This window comes from Ranitomeya variabilis, chromosome 3 (genome assembly GCF_051348905.1).
Source record: "Ranitomeya variabilis isolate aRanVar5 chromosome 3, aRanVar5.hap1, whole genome shotgun sequence".
NCBI classification, from domain to species: domain Eukaryota; kingdom Metazoa; phylum Chordata; class Amphibia; order Anura; family Dendrobatidae; genus Ranitomeya; species Ranitomeya variabilis.
The window spans coordinates 479,772,645-479,792,412 of NC_135234.1; the positions used below are offsets into that span (position 1 = coordinate 479,772,645).

At 46.3% G+C, this 19,768-nt stretch overlaps 1 protein-coding gene across 2 annotated transcripts in view; it reads right to left on the reverse strand.

The window, feature by feature from the left end:
* The window catches only part of CFAP47 (cilia and flagella associated protein 47), an 816,247-nt gene that overhangs the window by 659,660 nt on the left and 136,819 nt on the right, over positions 1–19,768 (reverse strand). For both annotated transcript variants that reach the window (XM_077296700.1, XM_077296701.1), the window contains exons 17-18: positions 17,412–17,542; positions 17,178–17,300 (exon numbers count right to left, since the gene is read on the reverse strand). In XM_077296700.1, coding sequence (XP_077152815.1) covers positions 17,178–17,300; positions 17,412–17,542 — 254 coding nt within the window. The remainder of the gene's footprint in view (positions 1–17,177; positions 17,301–17,411; positions 17,543–19,768) is intronic.

Below are 19,768 nucleotides of genomic sequence, written 5' to 3' on the forward strand. Positions count from 1 at the left end.
TCCTAGACAGGCGCGCTGGTCGTTGTTTTTCTCCCGGTTTGATTTTGTGGTTTCGTATCTGCCGGGTACTAAGAATGTGAAGGCGGATGCCCTTTCTAGGAGTTTTGAACCTGATTCCCCTGGTGATTCTAAACCTACGGGTATACTTAAGGATGGGGTGATATTGTCTGCTGTCTTCCCAGACCTGCGACGTGCTTTACAAGAGTTTCAGGCGGATCGGCCTGATCGTTGTCCGCCTGGTAGATTGTTTGTGCCGGATGAGTGGACCAATAGAGTCATCTCGGAGGTTCATTCTTCTGCGTTGGCAGGTCATCCGGGAATTTTTGGTACCAGAGATTTGGTGGCTAGGTCCTTCTGGTGGCCTTCCCTGTCTCGGGACGTGCGTACTTTTGTGCAGTCTTGCGATGTTTGTGCTCGGGCCAAGCCTTGTTGTTCTCGGGCTAGTGGGTTGTTGTTGCCCTTGCCTGTTCCTAAGAGGCCTTGGACACACATCTCTATGGATTTTATTTCTGATCTCCCTGTTTCTCAGAAGATGTCCGTCATTTGGGTGGTGTGTGACCGCTTTTCTAAGATGGTTCATTTGGTGCCCTTGCCCAAGCTGCCTTCCTCATCTGAGTTGGTGCCCCTGTTTTTTCAGAATGTGGTTCGGCTGCATGGTATTCCGGAGAACATCGTTTCCGACAGGGGATCCCAGTTTGTGTCCAGATTTTGGCAGGCGTTTTGTGCCAGGATGGGCATTGATTTGTCTTTTTCGTCTGCATTTCATCCCCAGACAAATGGCCAGACGGAACGTACTAATCAGACCTTGGAGACTTATTTGAGGTGTTTCGTGTCTGCTGATCAGGATGACTGGGTCTCCTTTTTGCCGTTGGCTGAGTTTGCCCTTAATAATCGGGCCAGTTCTGTCACTTTGGTCTCCCCTTTCTTTTGCAATTCAGGGTTCCATCCTCGTTTTTCATCTGGTCAGGTGGAGTCTTCGGATTGTCCTGGAGTGGATACCATGGTGGATAGGTTGCTGTCATGAATCCCCAATGGCGAGGGATAGCACAGGACCAGCAAAGTACAATAAATATCGGACGAGCTCTAGGGTGATGGAACCTGGGCTGACCGCTGCCCTACGCCTGACAAACGCAACTAGAGATAGCCAGGGAGCGTGCCTACGTTGGTTCTAGACGCCACGCACCAGCCTAAGAGCTAACTAGAACTGCAGAGAAAACAAAGACCTCACTTGCCTCCAGAGGAATTAACCCCAAAAGGTATAGTTGCCCCCCACATGTATTGACGGTGAAATGAGAGGAATGCACACACATAGAGATGATGTATATAGCTTTAGCAAATTGAGGCCCGCTGAAAACTAGAAAGCAGAATGACACAAAAGGGGACTGAGCGGTCAGCAAAAAACCCTAATCAAAAAAACCATCCTGAGATTACAAGAAACCATGTGCCAACTCATGGCACATGGGGAGAACCTCAGTCCACTAGAGCAACCAGCTAGCATAGAGACATTCTAAGCAAGCTGGACCAAAAACCAAACAACTGAAAATCAGCACTTAGCTTATCCTGAAAGATCTGGGAGCAGGTAGGCAGGAACCAAAGGCACATCTGAACACATTGATAGCCGGCAAGGGAAATGACAGAAAGGCCAGGTAAAATAGGAAACACCCAGCCTCTGATGGACAGATGGAATCCAAAGGCCGCAACCCACCAAAGTCACCCAGTACCAGCAGTAACCACCAGAGGGAGCCCGCAAACAGAATCCACAACAGGTTGCATCGTATTTGGGGGCAGGTGGTGGACAATTTGGAGTTGTCCCAGGAGAGGACTCAACGTTTTGCTAATCGCCATCGTCGTGTTGGTCCTCGTCTTCGTGTTGGGGACTTGGTGTGGTTGTCCTCCCGTTTTGTCCCTATGAGGGTCTCTTCTCCTAAGTTTAAGCCTCGGTTCATCGGTCCTTATAAGATTTTGGAAATTCTTAACCCTGTGTCTTTTCGTTTGGACCTCCCAGCATCCTTTGCTATCCATAATGTCTTCCATCGGTCATTATTGCGGAGGTATGAGGTACCACTTGTGCCTTCTGTTGAGCCTCCTGCTCCTGTGCTGGTTGAGGGTGAATTGGAGTACGTGGTGGAGAAAATCTTGGACTCCCGTGTTTCCAGACGGAGACTTCAATATCTGGTGAAATGGAAGGGCTACGGTCAAGAGGATAATTCTTGGGTTACAGCTTCTGATGTTCATGCTTCTGATTTGGTCCGTGCCTTTCATAGGGCTTATCCAGATCGCCCTGGTGGTTCTTGTGAGGGTTCGGTGCCCCCTCCTTAAGGGGGGGGTACTGTTGTGATTCGGTCCGTGGGCTCCCCCGGTGGTCTCTTGTGGTACTGGTGTCCTGCAAGCTTTGCCTTCTCAGTTCACCTGTTTCTATCAGGATGAGGGAGTATCCTATTTAACCTTGCTCCTCAGTCATTCTAATGCTGGCCATCAATGTATCCAGAGTGATTCTGTTGCATGTTCCTGCTCCCAGTTTTCTGCTCAGCTAAGTTGGACACTTTAGTCCTTAAGTCTATTTTTGTATGTTTTGTCCAGTTTGCACTTATGTGAATCTCTGCAGCTGGAAGCTCTTGTTGGGCTGAAATTACCACTCCAGTGGCATGAGTTGTCACATGAGTTAAGGTAATTTCAGGATGGTGTTTTGAAGGGTTTTGCAGCTGACCGCGAAGTCCTCTGTTGTATCTTTCTGCTATTTAGTTAGCGGGCCTCTCTGTGCTAAATCTGCTTTCATACTACGTGTGTCTTTTCATCTGCTCTCACCGTTATTATATGTGGGGGGCTGCTATCTCCTGTGGGGACATTCTCTGGAGGCAAGCCAGGACTGTGTTTTCTTCTACCAGGGGTAGTTAGTTCTCCGGCTGGCGCGCGGCATCTAGAGACAACGCAGGAATGCCCCCTGGCTACTTCTAGTGTGGTGTGTAGGTTTAGCATCGCGGTCAGCTCTAGTTTCCATCACCCGAGAGCTTGTCCGTTTATTCTATGCTTCTGATGTTTCCTTGCCATTGGAAACCATAACATGACGCTCTATCACCACTGTGGATGTGATGTGGGGACGTGTGACACTCTATCACCACTGTGGATGTGGTGTGGAGACATATGAAGCTCTATCACCACTGTGGATGTGATGTGGGGACATGTGAAGCTCTATCATCACTGTGGATGTGATGTGGGGACATGTGATGCTCTATCACCACTGTGGATGTGATGTGGGGACGTGTGAAGCACTATTGCCACTGTGGATGTGATGTGGGGACATTTGACGCTCTATCATCACTGTGGATGTGATGTAGAGAAATGTGAAGCTCTATCACCACTGTTGTGAATTCCGTTCTCGAACTCCCTCCTGTGGTCATGAATGGTACTTCGGTGAGTTCTGTCCGTGGACTCCCTCTGGTGGCTGTGAGTTGAACTGCTGGTTCTGAGGTTGCTTCCTCAGCTGCCCTCGTTTGCGGCTAGGCTGGCTTCTCTATTTAACTCCACTCAGATCGTTACTCCATGCAAGCTGTCAATGTATTAGTACTGGTTCAGATCTCTCTAGGATCTTTCTGATGACCTGTCTACTCCAGCAAAAGCTAAGTCCCTGCTAGTTCATTTGTTGTTCATTTTGTACTGAATATGTTTCTTAGTGTTTGCTAAGTTCTAGTCCAGCTTGCTTACATGATATTGCCTTGCTAGCTGGAAGCTCTGGGTTGCAGAGTGGCACCTCCGCACCGTGAGTTGGTGCGGGGGTCTTTTTGCACACTCTGCGTGGCTTTTTGTAGTTTTTTGTGCTGACCGCATAGATTCCTTTCCTATCTTCAGTCTATCTAGTAAGTCTGGCCTCCTTTGCTGAAACCTGTTTCATCCCTGTGTTTGTGGCTTTCCTCTTAACTCACAGTTAATATATGTGGGGGGCTGCCTTTACCTTTGGGGAAATTTCTCTGAGGCAAGGTAAGGCTTATTTTCCTATCTTTAGGGGTAGTTAGCTCTTAGGCTGTGAAGAGGCGTCTAGGGAGAGTTAGGTACGCTCCACAGCTATTTCTAGTGTGTGTGTTAAGATTAGGATTTGCGGTCAGCAGAGTTCCCACTTCCCAGAGCTTGTCCTGTCTTCTAGTTTAACCATCAGGTCATTCCAGGTGCACCTAACCACCAGGTTCATAACACACCACTGTGGATGTGATGTGGAGATATGTGATGCTCTATCACCACTGTGGATGTGATGTGGGGACGTGTGACGCTCTATCACCACTGTGGATGTGATGTGGGGACATGTGAAGCTCTATCACCACTGTGGATGTGATGTGGAGATATGTGATGCTCTATCACCACTGTGGATGTGATGTGGGGACGTGTGACACTCTATCACCACTGTGGATGTGATGTGGATACAGGTTATGCTCTATCATCACTGTGGATGTGATGTGGGGACATGTGACGCTCTATCACCACTGTGGATGTGATGTGGGGACGTGTGACACTCTATCACCACTGTGGATGTGGTGTGGAGACATGTGAAGCTCTATCACCACTGTGGATGTGATGTGGGGACATGTGAAGCTCTATCGCCACTGTGGATGTGATGTGGGGACATGTGAAGCTCTATCGCCACTGTGGATGTGATGTGGGGACATGTGAAGCTCTATCACCACTGTGGATGTGATGTGGGGACATGTGAAGCTCTATCACCACTGTGGATGTGATGTGGGGACATGTGACGCTCTATCACCACTGTGGATGTGATGTGGGGACATGTGAAGCTCTATCACCACTGTAGATGTGATGTGGGGACATGTGACGCTCTATCACCACTGTGGATGTGATGTGGGGACATGTGAAACTCTATGACCACTGTGGATGTGATGTGGGGACATGTGAAGCTCTATGACCACTGTGGATGTGATGTGGGGACATGTGAAGCACTATCACCACTGTGGATGTGATGTGGGGACATGTGACGCTCTATCACAACTGTGGATGTGGTGTGGAGACATGTGAAGCACTATCACCGCTGTGGATGTGGTGTGGAGACAAGTGAAGCTCTATCACCACTGTGGATGTGGCGTGGAGACATGTGAAGCACTATCACCACTGTGGATGTGGTGTGGAGACATGTGAAGCACTATCACCACTGTGGATGTGGTGTGGAGACATGTGAAGCTGTATCACCACTGTGGATGTGATGTGGGGACATGTGAAGCTCTATCACCACTGTGGATGTGATGTGGGGACATGTGAAGCTCTATCACCACTGTGGATGTGATGTGGGGACATGTGACGCTCTATCACCACTGTGGATGTTATGTGGGGGACTGTCATGAATCCCCAATGGCTAGGGATAGCACAGGACAAGCAAAGTACAAATAAATAACGGACGAGCTCTAGGGTGATGGAACCTGGGCTGACCGCTGCCCTACGCCTGACAAACGCAACTAGAGATAGCCAGGGAGCGTGCCTACGTTGGTTCTAGACGCCACGCACCAGCCTAAGAGCTAACTAGTACTGCAGAGAAAATAAAGACCTCACTTGCCTCCAGAGGAATGAACCCCAAAAGATATAGTTGCCCCCTCACATGTATTGACGGTGAAATGAGAGGAAGGCACACACATAGAGATGATATATATAGATTTAGCAAATTGAGGCCCGCTGTAAACTAGAAAGCAGAACGATACAAAAGGGGACTGAGCGGTCAGCAAAAAACCCTAATCAAAAAAACCATCCTGAGATTACAAGAACCCATGTACCAACTCATGGCACATGGGGAGAACCTCAGTCCACTAGAGCTACCAGCTAGCATAGAGACATAATAAGCAAGCTGGACAAAAAAACCAAACAACTGAAAAATCAGCACTTAGCTTATCCTGAAAGATCTGGGAGCAGGTAGGCAGGAACCAAACAGAGCACATCAGAATACATTGATAGCCGGCAAGGGAATGACAGAAAGGCCAGGTAAAATAGGAAACACCCAGCCTCTGATGGACAGGTGGAAACCAAAGGCCGCAACCCACCAAAGTCACCCAGTACCAGCAGTAACCACCAGAGGGAGCCCACAAACAGAATCCACAACAGTACCCCCCCCTTGAGGAGGGGTCACCGAACCCTCACGAGAACCCCCAGGGCGATCAGGGTGAGCTCTATGGAAGGCGCGGACCAAATCAGTTGCATGAACATCGGAGGCGACCACCCAGGAATTATCCTCCTGACCATAACCCTTCCACTTAACCAAATACTGGAGTTTGCGTCTGGAAACACGAGAATCCAAGATCTTCTCAACAACATACTCCAATTCTCCCTCCACCAGCACCGGAGCAGGAGGCTCAACCGAAGGAACAACGGGCACCTCATACCTCCGCAACAACGACCGATGGAACACATTATGAATAGCAAACGATGCTGGGAGATCCAAACGAAAAGACACAGGGTTAAGAATCTCCGAGATCCTATAAGGACCGATGAACCGAGGCTTGAACTTAGGAGAAGAGACCTTCATAGGGACAAAACGAGAAGACAACCACACCAAATCCCCAACAAGAAGTCGGGGACCCACGCGGCGACGGCGATTAGCAAACTGCTGAGTCTTCTCCTGAGACAACTTCAAATTGTCCACCACCTGACTCCAAATCTGATGTAGCCTGTCCACCACCATGTCCACTCCAGGACAATCCGAAGACTCCATCTGACCAGAGGAAAAACGAGGATGAAACCCCGAATTACAAAAAAAAGGAGAGACCAACGTGGCAGAACTAGCTCGATTATTAAGAGCAAATTCGGCCAGTGGCAAAAAAGCATCCCAGTCATCTTGGTCAGCAGAAACAAAACACCTCAAATAAGTTTCCAAGGTCTGATTAGTTCGCTCCGTCTGGCCATTCGTCTGAGGATGGAATGCAGACGAGAAAGACAAATCAATGCCCATCTTGGCACAAAACGTCCGCCAAAATCTAGACACAAACTGGGATCCCCTGTCAGAAACGATATTCTCCGGATCCCATGCAAACGAACCACGTTCTGAAAAAATAAAGGGACCAACTCAGAGGAGGAAGGCAACTTAGGCAAGGGCACCAAATGAACCATCTTAGAAAAGCGGTCACACACAACCCAGATAACGGACATTTTCTGTGAAACCGGGAGATCAGAAATAAAATCCATGGAAATGTGCGTCCAAGGCCTCTTCGGGATGGGCAAGGATAACAACAACCCACTGGCCCGAGAACAGCAAGGCTTAGCTCGAGCACACACTTCAAAAGACTGCACAAAGGTACGCACATCCCTAGACAAGGAAGGCCACCAAAAAGACCTGGCCACCAAGTCTCTTGTACCAAATATTCCAGGATGACCAGCCAACACAGAAGAATGGACCTCGGAGATGACTCTACTGGTCCAATCATCCGGAACAAACAGTCTTTCTGGTGGACAACGATCCGGTTTATCCACCTGAAACTCCTGCAATGCACGTCGCAAGTCTGGGGATACGGCGGACAATATTACCCCATCCCTAAGGATACCAGTAGGCCCAGAGTCTCCAGGAGAGTCAGGCACAAAACTCCTGGAAAGAGCATCTGCCTTCACATTCTTTGAACCTGGCAGGTATGAAACCACGAAATTGAAACGAGAAAAAAACAATGACCAACGAGCCTGTCTAGGATTCAAACGCCTGGCAGACTCAAGGTAAATGAGATTCTTGTGATCAGTCAAGACCACCACACGATGTTTAGCACCCTCAAGCCAATGACGCCACTCCTCAAATGCCCACTTCATGGCCAAAAGCTCCCGATTACCCACATCATAATTGCGCTCGGCGGGCGAGAATTTTCTAGAGAAGAATGCACATGGCTTCATCACCGAGCCATCAGAACTTCTCTGTGACAAAACCGCCCCCGCTCCAATCTCGGAAGCATCAACCTCAACCTGAAAAGGAAGTGAAACATCTGGTTGACACAACACAGGAGCAGAAGAAAACCGGCGCTTAAGTTCCTGAAAGGCCCCCACAGCCGCAGGAGACCAATTAGCAACATCAGCACCCTTTTTAGTTAAATCAGTCAAAGGTTTAACAACACTGGAAAAATTTTCAATGAAACGACGATAAAAATTAGCAAACCCCAAGAACTTCTGTAGGCTCTTAACAGATGTAGGTTGTGTCCAGTCACAAATTGCCTGAACCTTAACGGGATCCATCTCAATAGTAGAAGGAGAAAAAATGTACCCCAAAAAAGAAATTTTCTGGACTCCGAAGAGACACTTTGAGCCCTTCACAAACAGAGAATTGGCCCGCAGAACCTGAAACACCTTCCTGACCTGTAGAACATGAGACTCCCAGTCATCAGAAAACACCAAAATATCATCCAAATACACAATCATAAACTTATCCAGATATTCACGGAAAATATTGTGCATAAAGGACTGAAAGACTGACGGAGCATTGGAGAGTCCAAAAGGCATTACCAAATACTCAAAATGGCCCTCAGGCGTATTAAATGCGGTTTTCCACTCATCACCTTGTTTTATCCGCACCAGATTATACGCACCGCGAAGATCTATCTTAGTGAACCACCTAGCCCCCTTAATGCGAGCAAACAAGTCAGTCAATAATGGCAATGGATACTGATATTTGACTGTAATCTTATTCAGAAGGCGATAATCTATACAAGGCCTCAGGGAACCATCTTTTTTTGCCACGAAAAAAAAACCTGCTCCCAGAGGGGACGAAGATGGACGAATATGTCCCTTTTCTAAGGACTCCTTAATATAATTCCGCATAGCAGTATGCTCTGGCAGTGACAGATTAAATAAACGACCCTTAGGGAACTTACTGCCAGGAATCAATTCTATAGCACAGTCACAATCTCTATGAGGAGGGAGCGAATTGAGCTTAGGCTCCTCAAAAACATCCCTATAGTCAGACAAAAACTCAGGGATCTCAGAAGGAGTAGATGAAGCGATAGAAATCGGAGGTGCATCATCATGAACCCCCTGACATCCCCAGCTTAACACAGACATTGTTTTCCAGTCCAGGACAGGATTATGAGTTTGTAACCATGGCAGACCCAGCACTAGTACATCATGTAAATTATACAGTACAAGGAAGCGAATCACCTCCTGATGAACGGGAGTCATGCGCATGGTCACTTGTGTCCAATACTGCGGTTTATTCATAGCCAATGGTGTAGAGTCAATTCCCTTCAGAGGAATAGGGACTTCCAGAGGCTCCAGACTAAAACCGCAGCGTTTAGCAAATGACCAATCCATAAGACGCAGGGCAGCGCCCGAATCCACATAGGCATCAATGGAAATGGAAGACAGTGAAAAAATCAGAGTCACAGACAAAATGAACTTAGGCTGCAGAGTACCAATGGCAAAAGATTTATCAAGCTTTTTTGTGCGTTTAGAGCATGCTGATATAACATGAGCTGAATCACCACAATAAAAACACAATCCATTTTTCCGCCTATAATTTTGCCGTTCACTTCTGGACCGAATTCTATCACATTGCATAGTCTCAGGTGCCTGTTCAGAAGACACCGCCAACTGGTGCACGGGTTTGCGCTCCCGCAAACGCCGATCAATCTGAATGGCCATAGCCATAGACTCATTCAGACCTGTAGGCGTAGGGAACCCCACCATAATATCCTTAATGGCCTCAGAAAGACCATTTCTGAAGTTTGCAGCCAGGGCGCACTCATTCCACTGAGTAAGCACCGACCATTTCCGAAATTTTTGACAATATATTTCCGCTTCATCATGCCCCTGAGAGAGGGCTAATAAAGCCTTTTCAGCCTGAATCTCCAGGTTGGGTTCCTCATAGAGCAATCCCAATGCCAGAAAAAACGCATCCACACTGAGCAATGCAGGATCCCCTGGTGCCAATGCAAATGCCCAATTCTGAGGGTCGCCCCGCAGGAAAGACATTACAATCCTGACCTGTTGAGCAGGGTCTCCAGAGGAGCGAGTTTTTAAAGAAAGAAACAATTTACAATTGTTCCTGAAATTCAGGAAGGTAGATCTATCTCCAGAGAAGAACTCTGGAATAGGAATTCTAGGTTCAGACATGGGAGTGTGAACAACAAAATCCTGTATGTTTTGAACTTTTGCCGCGAGATTACTCAGGCTGGAAGCCAAACTCTGGACATCCATGTTAAACAGCTAAGATCAGAGCCATTCAAGGGTTAAGAGGAGGTAAGAAGCAGCTAGACAGCAATTAAGGGCTAGGCAGCAAAACTCTGAAGGGAAATAAAAAAAAAATTTCCCTTAAACACTTCTTTTTCTCCTGCTTCAGCCCAAACAATTAACACTTTGTTGGCCGGCTATACTGTCATGAATCCCCAATGGCTAGGGATAGCACAGGACAAGCAAAGTACAAATAAATAACGGACGAGCTCTAGGGTGATGGAACCTGGGCTGACCGCTGCCCTACGCCTGACAAACGCAACTAGAGATAGCCAGGGAGCGTGCCTACGTTGGTTCTAGACGCCACGCACCAGCCTAAGAGCTAACTAGTACTGCAGAGAAAATAAAGACCTCACTTGCCTCCAGAGGAATGAACCCCAAAAGATATAGTTGCCCCCTCACATGTATTGATGGTGAAATGAGAGGAAGGCACACACATAGAGATGATATATATATAGATTTAGCAAATTGAGGCCCGCTGTAAACTAGAAAGCAGAACGATACAAAAGGGGACTGAGCGGTCAGCAAAAAACCCTAATCAAAAAAACCATCCTGAGATTACAAGAACCCATGTGCCAACTCATGGCACATGGGGAGAACCTCAGTCCACTAGAGCTACCAGCTAGCATAGAGACATAATAAGCAAGCTGGACAAAAAAACCAAACAACTGAAAAATCAGCACTTAGCTTATCCTGAAAGATCTGGGAGCAGGTAGGCAGGAACCAAACAGAGCACATCTGAATACATTGATAGCCGGCAAGGGAATGACAGAAAGGCCAGGTAAAATAGGAAACACCCAGCCTCTGATGGACAGGTGGAAACCAAAGGCCGCAACCCACCAAAGTCACCCAGTACCAGCAGTAACCACCAGAGGGAGCCCACAAACAGAATCCACAACAGGGGACATGTGAAGCACTATCACCACTGTGGATGTGATGTGGGGACTGTTGTGAATTCTGTTCTCGAGCTCCCTCCTGTGGTTATGAATGGTACTTCGGCGAGTTCTGTTCATGGACTCCCTCTGGTGGCTGTGAGTGGAGCTGCTGGTTCTGAGGTTCCTTCTCCAGCTGATCTCGTTTAGGCCTTGGCTGGCTGCTCTATTTAACTCCACTCAGATCGTTACTTGATGCCAGCTGTCAATGTCCTAGTACTGGTTCAGTTCTCTTGGATCTTTCAGATGACCTGTTTACTTCAGCAAAAGCTAAGTCCCTGCTAGCTTATTTGTTACCACTGTGTTTTTGTCCAGCTTTCTATTATGAGTTTATCTTGTTAGCTGGAAGCTCTGGGATGCAGAGTGGCACCACCGCGCCGTGAGTCGGTGCGGTGGTTTCTTTTGCACACTCTGCGTGGTTTTTGTTAGTTTTTTATGCTGACCGCAAAGATACCTTTTCTATCCTCAGTCTGTTTAGTTAAGTCTGGCCTCCTATGCTGAAACTTGTTTCATTCCTGTGTTTGTGACTTCCATCTTAACTCACAGTCAATACATGTGGGGGCTGCCTATTTCTTTGGGGAATTTCTCTGAGGCAAGGTAGGCTGTATTTTCTATCTTTAGGGGTAGTTAGCTCTTAGGCTGTGAAGAGGCGTCTAGGCAGAGTCAGGAACGCTCCACGGCTATTTCTAGTTGTTGTGATAGGATTAGGGGCTGCGGTCAGCAGAGCTCCCACTTCCCAGAGCTCGTCCTGTATTGCTAGTTTGCTCATCTGGTCATTTCTAGTGCTCCTAACCACCAGTTCAATCATAACAGTACAGCTGGCCCATAAAGTGTTAATGCATCTCAATAGAGGGATAAGAGAAGTCCTGAGACCATTTTTTTTTTCCTCTGCAGTGTGTTTTGTTTCTCTTTTCCCCTAAATCTCTGGGTGGTTCAGGACACAGGTGTAAATATGGACATTCAAGGTCTGTCCTCTTGTGTGGATCAACTCACTGCAAGGGTAAAAAGCATTCAAGATTATGTAGTTCAGAACCCGATGTTAGAACCCAGAATTCCAATTCCTGATTAGTTTTCTGGGGATAGATCTAAGTTCCTGAATTTCAAAAATAATTGTAGACTGTTTTTTGCTTTGAAACCCTGCTCCTCTGGTGACCCCATTCAGCAAGTAAAAATCGTTATTTCTTTGCTACGTGGCGACCCTCAAGACTGGGCATTTTCCCTTGCGCCAGGAGATCCTGCATTGCGTAATGTAGATGCGTTTTTTCTGGCGCTTGGATTGCTTTATGATGAACCAGATTCAGTGGATCAGGCAGAGAAAATTTGGCTGGCTTTGTGTCAGGGTCAGGATGAAGCGGAGGTATATTGTCAGAAGTTTAGAAAGTGGTCTGTGCTTAGTCAGTGGAATGAGTGTGCCCTGGCGGCAATTTTCAGAAAGGGTCTGTCTGAGGCCCTTAAGGATGTTATGGTGGGATTCCCCACGCCTGCTGGTCTGAATGAGTCTATGTCCTTGGCCATTCAGATCGATCGACGCTTACGTGAACGTAAAAATTTGCACCATTTGGCGGTATTTTCTGAGCAGAAGCCTGAGCCTATGCAATTTGATAGGACCTTGACCAGAGCTGAACGGCAAGAATACAGACGTCAGAATGGGCTGTGTTTTACTGTGGTGACTCCACTCATGCTATCTCTGATTGTCCTAAGCGCACTAAACGGTTCGCTAGGTCTGCCACCATTGGTACTGTACAGCCAAAATTTCTTTTGTCCGTTACTCTGATTTGCTCTTTGTTGTCCTATTCTGTTATGGCATTTGTGGATTCAGGCGCTGCCCTGAATTTGATGGACTTGTCACTTGGAGTTTGCCAGGCGCTGTGGTTTTTTCTTGGAGCCCTTACAGTCTCCTATTCCATTGAGAGGAATTGATGCTACACCTTTGGCCAAGAATAAGCCTCAGTACTGGACTCAATTGACCATGTGCATGGCTCCTGCACATCAGGAGGATATTCGCTTTTTGGTGTTGCATAATCTGCATGATGTGGTCGTTTTGGGTTTGCCATGGCTACAGGTCCATAATCCAGTATTGGATTGGAAATCAATGTCTGTATCCAGTTGGGGTTGTCAAGGGGTACATGGGGATGTCCCATTGTTGTCTATTTTGTCTTCCCATCCTTCTGAAGTCCCTGAGTTCTTGTCAGATTACCGGGATGTATTTGATGAGCCCAAATCCAGTGCCCTACCTCCTCATAGGGATTGTGATTGTGCTATTAATTTGATTCCTGGTAGTAAGTTTCCGAAGGGCAGACTGTTCAATTTATCTGTGCCAGAACACGCCGCAATGCGGAGTTATATAAAGGAGTCCTTGGAGAAAGGGCATATTCGCCCGTCGTCGTCACCGTTGGGAGCAGGGTTCTTTTTTGTGGCCAAGAAGGATGGTTCTCTGAGACCTTGTATAGATTACCGCCTTCTCAATAAAATCACCGTCAAATTTCAGTACCCTTTGCCGCTACTGTCTGATTTGTTTGCTCGGATTAAGGGGGCTAGCTGGTTCACCAAGATAGATCTTCGAGGGGCGTATAATCTTGTGCGTATTAAACGGGGCGACGAATGGAAAACAGCATTTAATACGCCCGAGGGCCATTTTGAGTACTTGGTGATGCCATTCGGGCTTTCTAATGCTCCATCTGTGTTTCAGTCCTTTATGCATGACATCTTCCGAAAGTACCTGGATAGATTCATGATTGTATATTTGGATGATATTTTGGTCTTTTCGGACGATTGGGAGTCTCATGTGAAGCAGGTCAGAATGGTGTTCCAGGTCCTTCGTGCTAATTCCTTGTTTGTGAAGGTGTCTAAATGTCTCTTTGGAGTCCAGAAGGTTTCATTTTTGGGCTTCATTTTTTCCCCTTCTACTATTGAGATGGACCCTGTTAAAGTTCAGGCCATTTATGATTGGACTCAGCCTACTTCTGTGAAGAGCCTTCAGAAATTTCTGGGCTTTGCTAATTTTTACCGTCGCTTCATCGCTAATTTTTCTAGTGTTGTTAAACCATTGACTGATTTAACCAAGAAAGGTGCTGATGTGGTCAATTGGTCCTCTGCGGCCGTTGAGGCTTTTCAGGAGCTGAAGCGTCGTTTTTCTTCTGCCCCTGTGTTGTGTCAGCCAGATGTTTTGCTCCCATTTCAGGTCGAGGTGGATGCTTCTGAGATTGGAGCAGGGGCTGTTTTGTCTCAAAGAGGTTCTGATGGCTCTGTGATGAAACCATGTGCTTTCTTTTCTAGAAAGTTTTTGCCTGCTGAGCGCAATTATGATGTGGGCAATCGAGAGTTGTTGGCTATGAAGTGGGCATTTGAGGAGTGGTGACATTGGCTTGAAGGAGCCAAACATCGCGTGGTGGTCTTGACGGATCACAAGAATCTGACTTTTCTCGAGTCTGCCAAGCGGTTGAATCCTAGACAGGCTCGATGGTCACTGCTTTTCTCCCGCTTCAATTTTGTGGTTTCGTACCTTCCGGGTTCTAAGAATGTGAAGGCTGATGCCCTTTCAAGGAGTTTTGTGCCTGATTCTCCGGGAGTTCCTGAGCCGGCTGGTATTCTCAAAGAAGGGGTAATTTTGTCTGCCATCTCCCCTGATTTGCGGCGGGTGCTGCAGGAGTTTCAGGCTGATAGACCTGACCATTGTCCAGCGGAGAAGCTGTATGTCCCTGATAGATAGACTAGTAGAGTTATCTCTGAGGTTCATTGTTCGGTGTTGGCTGGTCATCCTGGAATCTTTGGTACCAGAGATTTGGTGGCTAGATCCTTTTGGTAGCCTTCCTTGTCACGAGATGTGCGTTCTTTTGTGCAGTCCTGTGGGACTTGTGCTCGGGCTAAGCCCTGCTGTTCTCGTGCCAGTGGGTTGCTTTTGCCCTTGCCAGTCCCGAAAAGGCCCTGGACGCATATTTCCATGGATTTTATTTCAGATCTCCCTGTCTCTCAGAGGATGTCAGTTATCTGGGTGGTTTGTGATCGCTTCTCTAAGATGGTCCATTTGGTACCTTTGCCTAAATTGCCTTCCTCCTCTGATTTGGCTCCATTGTTTTTCCAGCATGTGGTTCGTTTACATGGCATTCCGGAGAACATCGTGTCGGACAGAGGTTCCCAGTTTGTTTCAAGATTTTGGCGGTCCTTTTGTGCTAAGATGGGCATTGATTTGTCTTTTTCTTCAGCTTTCCATCCTCAGACAAATGGCCAAACCGAACGAACCAATCAGACTTTGGAAACATATCTGAGATGCTTTGTTTCTGCTGATCAGGATGATTGGGTGTCCTTCTTGCCTTTGGCTGAGTTCGCCCTTAATAATCGGGCCAGCTCGGCCACTTTGGTTTCGCCTTTTTTCTGTAATTCTGGTTTCCACCCTCGTTTTTCTTCAGGGCAGGGTGAGCCTTCGGACTGTCCTGGTGTGGATTCTGTGGTGGACAGGTTGCAGCAAATTTGGACTCACGTAGTGGACAATTTGACTTTGTCCCAGGAGAAGGCTCAACGTTTCGCTAACCGCCGTCGCTGTGTTGGTCCCAGACTTCGTGCTGGGGATTTGGTTTGGTTGTCGTCTCGTTTTGTTCCTATGAAGGTTTTGTCTCCTAAGTTTAAGCCTCGTTTCATTGGTCCTTATAAGATTTCTGAAATTCTTAATCCTGTGTCATTTCGTTTGGACCTTCCAGCTTCTTTCGCCATCCATAATGTGTTCCATATGTCGTTATTGCGGAGATATGTGGCTCCTATGGTTCCCTCCGTTGATCCTCCTGCCCCGGTGTTGGTTGAGAGGGAGTTGGAGTATGTGGTGGAGAAGATTTTGGATTCTCGTATTTCGAGACGGAAACGTCAGTACCTAGTCAAGTGGAAAGGTTATGGTCAGGAGGATAATTCCTGGGTGGTTGCCTCTGATGTTCATGCTGCCGATCTTGTTCATGCCTTTCATTTGGCTCGTCCGAATCGGCCTGGGGGCTCTGGTGAAGGTTCGGTGACCCCTCCTCAAGGGGGAGTACTGTTGTGAATTCTGTTCTCGAGCTCCCTCCTGTGGTTATGAATGGTACTTCGGCGAGTTCTGTTCATGGACTCCCTCTGGTGGCTGTGAGTGGAGCTGCTGGTTCTGAGGTTCCTTCTCCAGCTGATCTCGTTTAGGCCTTGGCTGGCTGCTCTATTTCACTCCACTCAGATCGTTACTTGATGCCAGCTGTCAATGTCCTAGTACTGGTTCAGTTCTCTTGGATCTTTCAGATGACCTGTCTACTTCAGCAAAAGCTAAGTCCCTGCTAGCTTATTTGTTACCACTGTGTTTTTGTCCAGCTTTCTATTATGAGTTTATCTTGTTAGCTGGAAGCTCTGGGATGCAGAGTGGCACCACCGCGCCGTGAGTCGGTGCGGTGGTTTCTTTTGCACACTCTGCGTGGTTTTTGTTAGTTTTTTATGCTGACCGCAAAGATACCTTTTCTATCCTCAGTCTGTTTAGTTAAGTCTGGCCTCCTATGCTGAAACTTGTTTCATTCCTGTGTTTGTGACTTCCATCTTAACTCACAGTCAATATATGTGGGGGCTGCCTATTTCTTTGGGGAATTTCTCTGAGGCAAGGTAGGCTGTATTTTCTATCTTTAGGGGTAGTTAGCTCTTAGGCTGTGAAGAGGCGTCTAGGCAGAGTCAGGAACGCTCCACGGCTATTTCTAGTTGTTGTGATAGGATTAGGGGCTGCGGTCAGCAGAGCTCCCATTTCCCAGAGCTCGTCCTGTATTGCTAGTTTGCTCATCTGGTCATTTCTAGTGCTCCTAACCACCAGTTCAATCATAACAGGGGACATGTGATGCTCTATCACCACTGTGGATGTGATGTGGGGACATGTGAAGCATTATCACCACTGTGGATGTGATATGGAGACATGTGAAGCATTATCACCACTGTGGTTGTGATGTGGGGACATGTGAAGCATGGAGTGAAGTGAAATTCAGGAGGAAAGAAAGGCAGAACAAAATGTATAGGGGAGTTGTATATCACAAGACAGCACAGATTAACGGGTCGGACATCCTCTTTAATGGTTACCTGAAAGTATGCATGGTTCATTCCAGTGTTCTGAATAATGGCTGTCTTAAAGGTAGACAGGCCAAGCGGAGCATGATGGAAAAGAATTCTTTGCTCAGTAAACTGGACATTTGCCGACCCAATCTGCAAATGAAGGAAAAATCATTAGTGTCTCCAAATCGCCAATTCCAGGCAATCCTTTTTATTGTAAGCTAAGATAATATACGTATTATCCATGACGCCGGCTCTGATTACCTCTGCGATGCATTTTAGCTTGTGTGTATTTCGCTGTTGTACACACAGATTGAATTCTCCTGTGTCTGGTGAGCCGAATCCTGGGTGCCATACAACTTCACACTCAAGGTCTTCATATGCATCAACAACGCCTAATAGCAATCAATCACAAAGTAAATTGAATATAGTCCTGATTATCAGTAAACAGCAAAATTAATCAGTCTGCAAGGAAATATAATAAGTATCCAGAGAGAACATCTCATGAAATAAGAACTAAAATTAAAGGAATTTATATTTTACCCCTATTCTCATTTACCATATTTACTGACAACATGCACCTGGCACATTGCAAGAACATTTACCAAAAATATCCAAAAAGGAAAATTATGTTTTTGGCTTAAAATATGACTTGAGCAGAACTTCAGATGCTCCGAACTAAATATACGGTAATAGTTCATGATCTGCAGGAATTCATATGTCACTTATTGTCTGTCTATGTTTACAAGCAGATATCATCATATATTCTGATAGTTACATGGTTAAAATGCAACATGTATACAAATGCATGTTCACGCAAACAAATGTTGTACCACATATTTTGCTACATGTGTCATAGTGATGTATGTGGTGACAAAGTGAAATCCGTGGTGAAAATCTGCAGCACGACAAAATTAGCACTGTAGGTCAATTTCTGCTGCTCCGCTGGTAAAATCTCATCCATTTTGCTGCTGCTGTAATCCAGTATGATCCAGGAGAAGAATAGGCAGTGTGAACAAGCCCTAACGGCTTCACACACCTCAGAGGTTGTATTAAGGCCATGTACATGCCCTCATGAGAAGAGAGCACTTAAAGGAGTTGTCTCATGTTCTTAAATGGACAAAATTGAAATGTCCGCCATCTAAAAACAAGCACATATGCAATCTACCTCTTAATCAAAATCTTCTCTGTTATCAAGAACTGAGGGATTATATCATTTTAGCTGGTATCGCTCATTGTCTAGATTATAAGCCACCTTGCAGTTTAAGAGTGGTCACTGGTTGGCAGAGTATAGACACCTTGCCGCTCTGAAGCAGATTGCTCCGAACTGCCTACCTACAGGAGGGCATCACCCACTGCAAAGCAGAAAGACGCGAGGCAGATGAGCAAGCAGTGTGCTTCTGAAAACTAGATATGCAAACACCCCTTTAAAAAAAGTGTAAAAGTTATATTATAGTTTTCACATATACAGTGGCCACTGAAAGTATTCACCCCCTTGGCATTTTTCGTGTTTTGCTATCTCACAATCAGGAATTTCATTGTTATTTTTGAGGGTTTGCACCAGTTCATGTAAAGCACATGCCTACAACTATGAAAATTTGGTTTTCTTTTTATTGCGAAGCAAACAACAATTGTATGCAAAACTATTCACCCCCTAAAGTCTGTACTTTGTAGAGCCTCTTTTTGTGGCAATTACAGCTGAAAGTCGATTTGGATAAGTCTCTATGAGCTTTCCACATTTTGTCACTAAGATTTTTGCCCATTCCACATGGCAAAACTACTCCAGCTCTTCAAGTTAGATAGTTATCACTGAAGAACAGCAATCTTTAAGTATGACCACAGATTGTCAATTGGATTAAGGTCTGGGCTTTGACTAGGCCACTCTAAAACATTTACATGTTCCCCTTAAACCACTCGAGTGTTGCTTTAGCAGTATGCTTTGGGTCATTGTCTTGTTGGAAGGTGAACCTCCTTCCCAGTCTTAAATCACTGACAGACTGAAACAGGTTTTGCTCAAGAATATTCCAGTACTTAGAACATTCCATCTTCCACTCAATTCAGACCATTTTCTTGTCCCTGCTGCCAAAAAACATCCCTACAGCATGATGCTGCCACCACTATGTTTCACTGCGGGGATGGTGTTCTTAGGGTGATGAGCTGTGTTGATTTGGAGCCAGCCATGGCGTAAACCTTGGTGACCAAACATTTCAATTTTGGTCTCGTGATCACAGCACCTTCCTCCGTACATTTCAGGAGCCTCCCACATATCTTTTGGCCATCTCAAAACTTACAATTTTGGTATGCAAGTAAAGGCTTTTTTCTATCCATTCTTTCATAAAGGCCACTTCTATGGAGTCTACGGCTTATTGTGATCATATTGACAGATCTCATCTTGTACTTTTCAACAACTTTATCCCTGACTTGTTTGGAGATCTCCTTGGTCTTCATGGTGTTGATTGGTTATTGGTGCCTCTTGCTTAATGGTGGTGCTGCATCTCTGGCCTTTTCAGAAAAGGTGTGTATATACTGACAGACCATGTGACACTTAGATTGCACACAGGGGGGCTTCCTTTCACTAAGCATGTGACTAATGAAGGTAATCGCTTGCACAAGAAAATTTT